Genomic DNA, 12,474 nt, shown 5'->3' with positions numbered 1-12,474 from the left:
TCAGGTTGATAAGGATGAGCACAGAGGGACAGCATTAATATGGAGGGGAAAAGCAAATCACCCCATGGCCGTGTTTGAAGAAGGAAGGGGCTGTCTGCTACAGCCAGCCAAGATCATTAAGCCTTTTTCCTTAAAACCTGTTATCCCTGAAGATGTCAGCAGTGATGGAGAGGTAATTGCAATTAGCAGCAGTACAGGAAGGGTGACACCTCAGCCTGGGTTTGGACAGGGACAGCTTGGGAAATGCTGCAGATAAATTAGATGTTTGTGAATTACTGAGTCTGAGTAAAGTTCCTGGAGGGGTCCTGGAGGAGCCGTTCCTGGAGAGCAAGGGATCAGCTCTGCTAACACTCCAGGACCAGGGAGCAGCTGGAAGGCTTTAAAGAAACGGTAATGTTGTCTGCAAGAAGGATGGGAGAAAAAGAGCTGGGAGGTTACAGACTCATTGGTCTCATTTAGACCCTGCAAAATACTGCAAACCACCCAGAAGCATCTAAAAAACCCACAACAGCACCACAGGCTCATCAAGAGCAAAGGGCAGGGATGTGGGTCAGTGCAGGAGCAGGTCTCGTGGTTCCCAAGTGGCACAAAACCCTCAGGATGAGGGGTGATGCAGTGGGTCCTTGCAGCGATGCAGGATTGCACCCAGCTGCATGGGGCCCCTGCTCCATGGTCGAGTCATAAGGTTGCAGCAGCGCAGGCAATTCAGTGCTAAAGCTGGATGTATCAAATGCCCCAAAAATGGGCCTTTCTGCTTGAAATAGCACCCAGATGGTGCAGGAGGAAACACTGGGAAAAGGTCGAGCTGTTACTGAGAGAGGGGAGTTTGGGAGGAAAGGTGCAAGAAGAGGAGGAGCAAGAACCTCATGAAGGGTTTGCCCTGGAAACTGCACATCCACGGCTCGGGCTGGAGATTTTTGGTGAATTCCAAACGTTTTGGGAGCCCCGTGAGCACGCTTTGCAAAAGGTATGCTGCATGCTGAAGCCCACCCAGAGCCATCCTGCGGGGGCCACATCCTGCATCAGTCGCCTCCACACCCCGAGATGTCCCCCTCACCTGTAACAGAGGCAGCAACCGCTGCTCGATTCATGCTGATGTTTGCAGATATGCTAATTGGCTCATTAATCATTACCACCCGCAGCTGTAATTGGGCTCATTTTGCATCAGTTCAAGGGGCTTTGGAGAAATGTTGGCTCTTCCCTTACAGGAGATAATTTAGTGCAGTAAGTCCCAACACACGCCCTTTAAGACATAAATAACCTCAAACAGGACCAAGCCATCGCTGCTCTGCATGAAGCAGCTGAGATGTGCTTAAATAGTGGTTTCTCCTTCCAAATATGAGACATGATAAAACCAGGAAACTCCAGTCCTGACACCAAATGATAACACGTTCCTCGACACCAGAAAATGAAGGAAATAAAGCTTAAAGCTTTATTTCCATCTCAGTATCCCTCGCACTGCCCTCTTGCTTGCGCACGCCTGGCTGCAGCACCGTAGGGAGCTGGGGCAGCCACAGAACCGCTGCATTTTACCTGCAAATTTGGGGCCCGTCTCAGCATAGGGGGCTTATAAGAAAGATGGGGACAGACTTTTTAGTAGGGCCTGTAGCGATAGGACAAGGGGTAATGGCTTTGAACTAAAAGAGGGTAGATTCAGACTAGATAAAAGGAAGAAATTTTTTATGCTGAGGGTGGTGAGGCACTGGCCCAGGTTGCCCAGAGAGGTGGTGGATGCCCCATGCCTGGAAACATTCCAGGTCAGGTTGGATGGGGCTCTGAGCAACCTGATCTGGCTGAAGATGTCCCTGCCCACGGCAGGGGGGGCACTAGATGACCTTTAGAGGTCCCTTCCAACCCAAACCATTCTATGATGCTATGATTCATCTTTGGCTGCTTACCCCATCCAGCAAAGTGCCTCCAGTGAGCATCTTCCCCTGCGCTGCTCACCTTGCAGGGGACCCCAAACCAGCCAACCCAGCCCAGGGCAATTCCCAGCACCTCCTTCCCTGCATAATCAGGGCTTCTGCTCCTCGTGCCGCATACCCAAGCCCCGTGCAGCCACCCCAGAGCATCGAGCCAAGCCTCCGGCCAGCATTGCTCAACCCTGCAGGGACCTCCCAACCCAGGGGAAGAGCTGCAGTGCAAGCAGAGGACACCTTTGTGCGCACCCAAAAATGCCCCTTCAGGTCTCACCACCCTTTCTTGGGTGGGGGCCAGCGCTCGTGCATGGCCCCTCAGCAAAGAAAGAAAGGAGTGGGCAAGGTTTTGGTATCTTGAAAACATTTTATTTCACCACTATTCCGTTGCAGCATAAATAATAGGCAATGACAGCACATGTAATGTAAAGAGGGGGAAGCAGTGGGCGCAGGGCACAAGGTAAAAATAACAGAAAAAACCGTTGCACTGGTAGTGCTGGGCAGTTCAGCAACTTCATTTAGTGAAAATATATACATATAGGTAAACTAGCAGTATTTGGTGTCATTCCCTGTGCTACAGGCCTAATCCACAAAAAAAACGTGATTGTACACACGTGCTGAACCCATCAAGCGCCCACGCAGCTCCAGCACCCGCTGGGTCCATCCCTAGGGGCAGCACCATGGTGTCCACCCAGAGACCCTCGGGGTGAGCCGCGTGACATCCTTCCCCCCTCCCCATGGCACTGGCATGTGTCCCAGCAGAAAGGAGGAGGGTAAGTCCCTCTTTGCAGAGGGAGCAAAAATCCCTCTCCATTTAGGAAACCCAGCCTCTTGGTTGGGTTTTGTTTTGTTTTGTTTTTTAAAGGATATAGGTGCATGTGCATGGATGCACGCACACAGGTGGAGCAACTCCCTTCCCCAGGCTGTAGCCCGGGGACACTCACAGGCTGCTCCTGCCAAAGCCCGGCCGTGCCGGAGCCCGCCCAGCTGTGTCACAGCCACCGCCCCGGCAGCACCGCCACCATGGGAAGGGTCCCGGGCTGCCGCCGCAGCAGCATGCTTTTGTGAATTAAGCCCTTCCCACACCTCATTCCAGTTCTGCACCCGCTGTCACATTTTTGCATAGGAAAAAAATTAATAGCAACGAAGCATCGCGCTTTCCCGGGGAGCCGCCGCCTCGGCTCCCTCATGCCGGTTAATCCCGACAGAGGGGACACTGCTCGTCTACTTACTCCAAGACCATCGCCGGGGCACGCGGACGCCCCAGCCGCCTCTCATGCAGTAGCTTTCGGATATAGCAGTTTTAGTGCTAGACAAGACTAGGAGGACGTATTTCCAGTTAGCGAGTGGGCTCTTGGCAGGTCACTTGACTTCTGGCTCATATTCTGTGTAAGTGGATACAATAAAATTAAAGAGCGAGTATAAACAAAGAAAGTTTATTTATAAAACGTCCCTGGAAGTTAATTATTCTTCGGGCTGTTACGTAAGTTTTTTAACTCCAGCTGTAGCTGTCGGATCCGTATGTCTTTCTGCGAGAGCTCGTCTTTCAGCCGCCGGATCTCATCCTGCTGTCGGAAGAACATCCGAAGGAGCTGAAAGGGAAGGAGGGAGCTGGAGGGACCGCGCCGGCCGCTCGCCCCCTGGGCTTCGCCCTCCTGCCAGCCTCCAGAGCCACAGTGGGGACGTTTCATAACTCGGCTGCCTTTGCAACACGGCTTCATGTCATGTCATGCTGCCTGCTCTCTCAGATTTAATATTTCACCCTCTGGCTCAGGGATACCCTACGCATGCAATCTGCAAACTCAGCTCCAGCAAAACAAATTCCTTCCAGGATCAAGTGCTGATGTTTCCCCAGCACCTCCGTATGTTGTTCCTGGAGGAGGATTTTAATAAAAAAAATAATTTAGGAGCTTAACGCCACTCCTTTTGGGTGCTCTGTGGTCAATGCGGAGTGGGATGCTTCAAGCCACAAGGAAACACAGTGCCCAGGCACTTCAGTTTGGGAGTACAAGCAGAGACCCACAGAGCGGTGGCTTCCCAAGCTGCATCCAGAAAATGTCCCTCCAGCCAGCCACCGTCCCCTTCTGTCCCCATGCCCTGGTCTGGAGCTGTGCTGCCCTACCTCGTTCTCTGTCCGGGGCGGCACGTTCTCCAGCAGGTCTATGCCGTTAACGACAACGCTCTTCTTCTCCCTCACTGGTGCCTTAAAGACGATTTTGGATGTCTTCTTGTAGCCCTCCTTCAGCGACATCAGGATGGGATCTGAGCGGGGCAGAGCATGGGAGAGGGTCAGGGGGGGCTGCGGCCCCATCCCACTGCCCGGCCATTTTCAGGGCTCCAAGCCGCCCACCCAGCACGGTGCCAGTGGCTTTACCTCTGTTCACCCCGCTCAACCATTCATCCGGTGTGAGGGCTGGCTCCGTACCTGGAGTCATTGGGTAAATGTCCTCTTGGTACGTTTCTGACTAAAAACACAGGGAAAGAAAAGCAACCGCCTCCGTGACTCTGCTCACAATTTTAACTACACCTTGCAACGTGCTGCAAATGGTTGCGCTCACTCCGTTGGCATGCAGCAATGCAGCCACCCAAGGCATCTGGGGAAGTAATAAACTAGTGTTTGCACCATTAAGTTAGATGAGAAACGCCAGTGCTGACTGCTCAGGGCACATGCAGCGAATCTGGGAAATGCTGGCCAGCCACCGGCAGCAGAGCAAAGGGGCTGGAGGAGGACGAGCGACTGCTGAGCTGCGGCAGAGCCCAGGACCGGCTCCTCCGCACAGCCCTGGCTGGCGGCTGGCTTTGCTTCCAGCCGCAGACGGTGCTGGGAAGGCAAATGCCAAACCCTGCTCCAGCTCCGAGATGTATTTTACCAGAAAGAGCCCCCAAACCTCAGGCGAGACAAGCCCCTTGTTACCTGTCACAATGGACCAAGCTGATTTTGCACAACACAATTACATCAAGGCCAGGAGCAATGCAGAGATGCATTTCCTAAAAACATTCCCATTAAGCCTTGGGTAAAAACACCCTGGGAATCCCATGCTTGGGAAGTGTAACAACTGGGAGGTCTAAGACTGGTGCAAAGACACACAGTTGTCGGACTGGTCAGCAGAGCGGTGCAAGCAGGGGCATCTCCATCACACCAGACCTGCTTTGGACACCCCCGGATGCCGCTCGCCCCCACCAGCCTGTCCCCGCGCCCCGGCGTGCAGTGAGGGACTCACCCTCCTCGGCACGATCATCGAGATGGGTTCGATCAGCCCCTTGAGGGTGACGAGCTTGTAGAAACGAAAGACCTCGCAGGCCGACACATCCAGCCCGTGCTTTGGCATCACCCCTGTGGAGGAGGCGCAGACAATAACCCCCGGGTGCTGCAAACCCCAGGCAGCTGGCTGGGACCCATCCGCCTCCCCGGTACGGAGGACCCCAAAAGGTCCTTGCTCTCCATCAGGAGACCCAGGTCTTTCCTGAATTAATCCCTGCTATCACCCTGGGGACCTGGGGCACAGACCTGGGCCACACCAGGGGCGTTTGCAGGGACATTGGGAAAGGGATGAGCAGCTTTTATTCAGGACAACAATTTTATTAGGCCAACAAGGCAGATATCCTACTGGTTTAAGTGGGCATGGTGGTGTTGGGTTGACAGTTGGACTGAATGATCTTAGGGGTCTTTTCCAACCTTAATGATTCTATGACAAATTACAGGAATCACTGACTGATGTCCCCTGATAAAGCTGTGGCATGTGTGACAGCAAGAAGGGTGTCACTGGGCGCGCGCCTGGCCAGGACCCAGCCCCAGCCTGGCTGCATCACCGCAGGAAGGACAGCACAACAATGTAAACACCGCCCTGCAAGTGCTGCAGCCCTGCGCTGATGCTCCAGAGCCGGCACAGCGCCCGCCAAACCCGTGCCAAACCCATTTACAAGCGGCATTTAATTAAGCACCTTCCATCATCTACCTTTTGCATGTTCAGAGCAAAGGGTCAGCAGCAGAGCCATCCTTACCCAGTCCTTTTTGCGGGGCCGGGGAGCGAAACTCCATGAGATAACTCAAGTAGGGCTTTTCCGAGCCTATCTCGTAGTACCGAATGTTGCCGTCGCCCTGGAGCGAGTGCAGGGAAGAGGGACGGTTTACTGCTTTGGCAAACATGAGGTTGAATAAAGGCCACGATAACAACCCCCAGCACCCCATCCTTGGGAAATGCTGGGGGGAAAACAGGCTGGGGCCACTGCAACATCGTGCATCACCCCACGGGATGCTGCCCACTCATGCAACAGTGGCGGGCACCTCTCCAAACCAGGGCTTCATGGCCAAAGAGCTGCGTAACACTTTGCTGAGGGCTCAGTGCAGCCCTGTTCCCTGTCTGGCTCTTCTCCCCCACACTGTTTGCTGGGGAGAGGCCCCTTCACCTCTCTGGGAGATGCTGCAGCCCCCACAGCTGCGGGATGCGAATCGCAGCCCATACCTTGCCAGCCAAGTACAGCATGTGAGTGTCGGCATCGTAGAAAGGGAAGAGGAGACCCGACAGCCCATCGATCTCCTCCTCTATCAGGGGCATGGACAGGTCTTCCTGCGCAAGAGGAAAAAGCACTTTATTAACCAAGATGTCCCAATGCTCGTGCTGAGTGGGGTCCCGGTGGGGATGGAGCGGGGGTCCCAGCACCCACCTGGTCCCAGAGGGCGATCTGCCGTGTGTTCCAGCGCGACACCCCCGTCGTCAGCAGCCGCTTCGTGCTGCCCAGGAAGACCACCCGATTGACACGGTGGTTCTTGCAGCTGGCCTCCTGCAAGACAGGAGCACGCTCGCCGGCAGCCCCCCGACCCGGCCCTTGCCCCGGGAAAACCCTTTCCTTGGCAGCTACCCCAACCTGCCGCCCCCCCAATGCCTCTCCTGCCTCATCCCAGTGAAACGCTGGCTCCGTGCTGGTGGCGTGGCAGCCAGTATGGAAGTACCGTGATTCAGCGCCTGTCCCCTGTGCAAAATGAAAATGCCTATCATCTCCCTTAATATTAGATACCAGCTTTACTGAGAAACCACTGTCTTCCTCAAAAGTGTGGCTCTTTCTGGAACTTTCTGCACACCCCCCTAATTTGTACTATTTTCCACAAATCCTTAATTTATAAAAGAATAAAAGCCTCCAACTCCTGTGCTTGGGATGAGGCCGAGCCCTCCCCATCACCTCCACCTAATTAAAACAACCAGCCCCTCCCCACAGCAGAGAATTACTTGCAGACCCCGAGACATGCAAAACATCACGAGTATGTACAATACCTTGCAATTGTTTTTACACGTGTCAGTAGGATTCCTCCCCAAGATCTTATTTCTAACCCCCCCATCCCATGCAGCACGCAGCACCCCGGCACAAGCACTACACCTGCAGGACCCTGCCGGAGCGTGGCTCCACGACCCGCAGCTTCTTGTCCTTGCAGGTGGTGGCCAGGAGGCTGCCATCAGTGTTGAAGGACATGCATAGGATGACGTCCGTGTGGCAATCGATCATCTTCACCGGCTCCCCGATGTCCAGGTTCCAGATGAGGACCTGCGGGAAGCGGGGAGGCTGCCTTGTCGTCTCCACTCCTGGTGACCTCCCCCACCTGTCCTGCAACCTCCATGTCTGCTTTGGGCATCTTAATATCTCCTATTTTGGCTGAAATCGCCCCCTCATCACCTACAGATTCCCTTCCCTCCTCCCAGGGCTGCCCTGCAGCTGCTGCTTATGCAAAATTAAAATAGTCCTTATGAGCGGGTGCAAGACCTTTGCATGAGGGAAGGTACTGTCTGCCGCACGACATGGTGGGTCATTTTCTTCCATCCAGCAGGATCCTGCCCTGGCTGCACGCAGGTGACTCCCACCCGTGCCACGAGCAGGGAAAGCCTTTGCAAGGGCAGCCCCAGGCAGCGGCCAAGCACAAGGAGCGGGGCTGGTCAGGGCTCACCTTATAGTCGTAGCCGGCGCTGAAGAGGATGTTGTTGGTGGTGGGGTGCCACTCGACGAGGCCAACGCGCCGGCTGTGCCCATACAGCTCCAGGACGGCCTCTGTCATGTTCCTCTTCAGGCCGCCCTCGGGGATCTCCCAGATCCGCACCTGCGGGATGGGGCAGACATCGGGATGGCTTTGGGAGCCCCGGAAGGACCCTGACACCCATCCAGAGGGGGCTCTGAGCTGCTGAATCCCTGTAGTGCCCCAATGCCAGCAGCCTCATCCTTCACCCTAGTGCCTGTCCCAGGGGTCGATCCGGTCCCCTGCAAGGGCAGGGGGGGAGCACGGGGAGTCCGTCCCATCAGACCAACAGGCACCGGGGGAAAGGGTAGCCCAAAAAAAGGCAGCGGTTTCACCCCTGGGCTGTGGGTGCCGAGGAAAAGGACCTGATGAAGCTGATGCAGCGCTCCTGGGGCAGTGGGGCCAGGGCAGACACCCCCCACCCCCCACCCCCCCCCCCGGCTGCCGTCAGCCTCGCTAGGAGCTACCACCCGCCCAGCAGGGAGAACCTGGGTTAAAAACAAGCCAGAAAAGCCTCTGCAGAGAAGGTGCTTGCTGAACAAAAGGAGGCGATGCACTGGGACAGAATAAGGCTTCTATAGCATCTCCTCTTCAATTAAACAGCTCCAGATAATGCTATCAAAGAGCAGTTATAGAAGCTTTCATCTCCATGGCAGGTCACTGGTATGAAGCCAAAGTGACACGTCGCATTTATCTAACCCCCTCGGTCTGCTCCGTGCCCGAGCACCCTGGACCCATCCGAGCAGCAAGACTCGAGGTCCTGCCAGCCCTGCGGCTTCCCGGAGCCACCCAAAACCCGGCAGTGTTTGGTAGTGCGTACACGTCCACGAGGTTCAGATGAAGAGAAGAAACGACCAAGCTTTGCACTCTCATCTCCTCCCCACAGCAGGCTGCCTTGGCCAGCGCGCTCGTCCTTCCCAGAGCCTTCATCTCATCCCAGCTCTAATATCAGTTGCAGACGCATCACAACACCTTTAAGTAACACCCATTAAAAAAGCCAAACCGTATCGAATGCAGCACACAGCCCGTGCAGGTTCCCTTTCGCCTCCTCCGCCAGCATCTCAAAAGACGAGCTTGCCTTTGGGCAGACGCAGTAGCCGGGGCTGTGCAGCCCCAGTGAGCATTGCTGAGTTGAAATAAAGCTTTTCCAAAACATAGGGAATATCTGGGAGGCTGCTGCCCAGGGAGGACTGATCCTGCTGCCCTTTCGGTCGCTCCTCCCTCTCTTCACCAGCACCCCCAAGGGTCACCCCATCCAGCCAGGGGCTGAGCTACAGCCGGGGGCAGGGGGGGCCAAAAGTTAATTTGCAATATTGCAGTGAAAAATCTGCATAGAGATGTACGGATGGAGCGGTGAGTTTTCTGCCTGAACCTGCACGTTTGGAGGTGGAAGACACTGCTCTTTGGGTTGCATGACGTGCAGAGAAAACAGCATTATGAGAGAGACACAGTTAAGAGGCTGGTTTGGCTCTCAGGGACGATTCTGAGAGCATCAGCGGTTTTCAAACAAGACACAACACAAGGAACAAGCAACACAACCCTGATCACCGGGTGTTGAAGGAACCGGTTATGAAAGCGGCGGGTTACGAAACGGCTGTTACCAAACCTCCGGCTGCGCCTCGCTCCGGCAATCTGCATCCACGAGGGCTCCGAGCGAGCTCTGCACGCTGGAGAGGCGCCTGCTGCACGCTCGCTGCTCAGGGAATGCATCGTCAAACCCAGGGGGACACACACAGGGAAACCTTCGTGTGCTCAGCTGCGATGCCCAGGCTCCCTGCATCGTCAGGGTCTGCTCAGCTACGAGCTACCTCTCGCCTTTCGCTGTGCAGGGAGACTAATGGGCGGTTACTAAATGTGTCCTGCACCACGGGGTCCTGCATCCATGCTCAGCTAGGGAGCATCGCTGGGGCTCTGCAGCGCGGCATCACCTCTGCAGTCTGCTCCTAACAGAGTTGCATCATTCCATTTTGTCTTGCAAAAAAAGGGGGTGAGTGCCAGGGACAGGCTATTTTAGGCAGGTTTCCCCATTACCACGGTCACTATGACCTGAAAATAGATGTGTCAGAATTGGTTGCAGTACTAATGCCGTTCTGGTGCCAGTATAGTCATAGCTGGAGCTAACCCAAAACTCAAGCATTGGGTTTCACAACCTCGTCCCATCTTGGGATGGAAATGATGCTTTTGGAAAATTAACATTAAAAAACCCAGAGGAACAGCCCTAGAAGCGCCTCTCTCCACCGTCCTCCCATGACACCAGGGAGAGCAGCTGGGGTGGGACGCAGCCTGTGAAACCAGAGGCTTCCTCTCCCAATCCATCCCAAGAAACCATCTTGACAAAATTTTCCCTGAAACGCGCCTTTCCACAGAGATGTATCCTGCAAACAAGACACCGTGCTGCAAAATCCCCCCTCTAGCTCTGCATGCCACATCAGTTCACTGTGCCTGAGTGCACAGAGAGCCCCAGCACAAGGAAAATGCGGAGCCTGAAACACCTATGGAGATTGGGCAATTCCCCTCTAATCTTTCCGCTTGTTTTGTCCTGCCCTTTAAAAGCTCCTTCCCAAAAAGCCTTCACAGCATTTCAGCAGCTCGCAGCACCATGGCAGGGCCCCGGAATTCGAGGATTAGCCCTGCCACTAATTGTCCCACGAGGACAAATAATGAATTAACGTCCCCAGCACCCCACAGGAGAGCATCACGTGAGGACAGATGCCGTTATCCAAGTGGGGACAGATAGGTACGGACGGATACAGGTTTGATAGCGAGGGAGTAATTACAGGAGGGGTTTCAAGCATAGCAATAACCTGGGTGGGCTGTGAGAGTCATCCCTCTCCAGCGAGGCAGTGTCTAACCACGGCCGTTAATATGGGGTCCTGCCAAGCCCTAAAATCCTCATCACCCCCTTGGAGAGGATTAACCTGTAGCAATGCCCTGGGGACAAGGTTGCACACATTGTCCTCTCCGCATAGGGCATGATGGAGGAAAGACATGAGTCTGGAGCAGGACCAGCCGGCTGCATCACCATGCTCCCCTTAGGCTAGCGGTGCCCGTGGCAGGTCCTCCGTGTCTCCCGCGGCGGTGGTGTCCCCAGCCTGGGACCGACAGTGCCCCTGGCTGACAAACATCACGCAAATACTCTGTTTTCTGCAGCTCAGACTCCGCGAGGACCTGAGCATCCTCTCTCTTTGATGGCCTGAACCTCGTTAAACCTCCTGGGAGCGAGCGGAGAGAGCCCGAAGGTGCAGGACCTGCCCATAAGCAGCACCCTGGGCGTGGAGTGGCCCCGGGAGCCACGAGCCCAGCCAGCTGCAGGGCTGCTCCCCTCCGACTCATCCCCATCGGGGGGAAACCCCCCGCACCAGACAGCCTCAGGGGCAATTAACTTAATTTCCCAGGTTTAACGATGGCTCATGAAGTCTTCCCAGTATCCTCCCCCCCTCCCAGCACCTCCTATTCCCTGGCGACTGTATATAAAATGTTATAATTTAAAGTGGGAGACAGCTCACCATGATTCATGGCCATGATCTGATTTTTTTTCCCCACTCAATATCTTCCTTGACAAGCTTTCAGCTAATAAAAAATGCCAATATACTGAGCTGCAGGAGAGGATGAGACATTAGGTGATAATACAGTGAAACGCTAAGGATCAGGCAATGCAGACTTGTAACTGGTTAAAAACTGGATCACCCCAAACCCCGGCTTCTGCTGTGCAGAATGGGCAATAGTTTCTGATCATCTCCCTTGTACAAAGGCTTTTTTTCCTTTATGATACAGCCTTTGGGATGGACTTGTTTGTGTCCAGAAAATATAAAGGAGGAGGATGCAAATAACAGCTATGTAAAGATAACCTGATTCATTATCCCCCAGCTCACAAAACTGCCTTTCGCTCATATCACTTGATGAATCAGGCCATGAGAGCAGTTGCAGCCCCTGCCGTCCCTGATAGCAAGAAGGATTAATAATAGCACTGCTGTTGGGCTTGGGGAAAAAAAAAAAAAAAAAGGACCTCATTTTGCACAGCTGTATGGCTTATCTGCAGCAGGGGACGCAGAAACAGCAGCGCTGTGACGATAAGTGACACCGGGGACAGCAGAGGAGCTGGGCACCAGCCACAGCCCCTGAACCGCCAACACAGGAGCCGGGGATTGGCACAATTTGCCTATTGCTCCGCATCAGTCTCTTACCCCCTCTCCACTCCTGAGACTGCGGAGCCAGCACCCACCCGCAGTGCCTCCAGCAGCCCCTTTCCCACACCTCCGGGTGTATAAATTAAAGGCAGAAGGATGCACGGAGCTGCACGACTGCAGCCGCTCGTCTCCCCAGGAGGTGCCAGCCTGAAGCGTCCCAGCTCACCGAGGTGTCTTCGGAGCATGACGCGATGATGTTCTCAATGAAGGGATTCCACTTGATGTCCAGCACGTTGCCCTGGTGTCCGCAAACTTTGGGGTAGTTTGGTTCAATCCGGCCTGTCTGTAATTAAAAACAACCAAAAAAAAAAAGAGAAAAAAATAATTTAGTGGTAAAGCTGGTAGGCTGGAGCCCTGCTAGAGGAGCGGG

At 54.5% G+C, this 12,474-nt stretch overlaps 1 protein-coding gene across 2 annotated transcripts in view; it reads right to left on the bottom strand.

The window, feature by feature from the left end:
• Positions 1-2,263: 2,263 nt before the first annotated feature.
• Positions 2,264-12,474, bottom strand: part of CORO2B (coronin 2B) — a 46,148-nt gene continuing 35,937 nt past the window's right edge. For both annotated transcript variants that reach the window (XM_076348116.1, XM_076348118.1), the window contains exons 5-14: positions 12,271-12,387; positions 7,852-8,001; positions 7,290-7,454; positions 6,582-6,698; positions 6,380-6,484; positions 5,919-6,015; positions 5,138-5,250; positions 4,291-4,381; positions 4,039-4,178; positions 2,264-3,508 (exon numbers count right to left, since the gene is read on the bottom strand). In XM_076348116.1, the coding sequence (XP_076204231.1) occupies positions 3,377-3,508; positions 4,039-4,178; positions 4,291-4,381; positions 5,138-5,250; positions 5,919-6,015; positions 6,380-6,484; positions 6,582-6,698; positions 7,290-7,454; positions 7,852-8,001; positions 12,271-12,387 (1,227 nt within the window). In that variant the 3' untranslated portion in view covers positions 2,264-3,376. The remainder of the gene's footprint in view (positions 3,509-4,038; positions 4,179-4,290; positions 4,382-5,137; positions 5,251-5,918; positions 6,016-6,379; positions 6,485-6,581; positions 6,699-7,289; positions 7,455-7,851; positions 8,002-12,270; positions 12,388-12,474) is intronic.

The sequence above is a fragment of the Aptenodytes patagonicus genome, chromosome 10, assembly GCF_965638725.1.
Source record: "Aptenodytes patagonicus chromosome 10, bAptPat1.pri.cur, whole genome shotgun sequence".
Lineage (NCBI taxonomy): Eukaryota > Metazoa > Chordata > Aves > Sphenisciformes > Spheniscidae > Aptenodytes > Aptenodytes patagonicus.
This window is presented reverse-complemented; position numbering and strand designations above follow the sequence as displayed.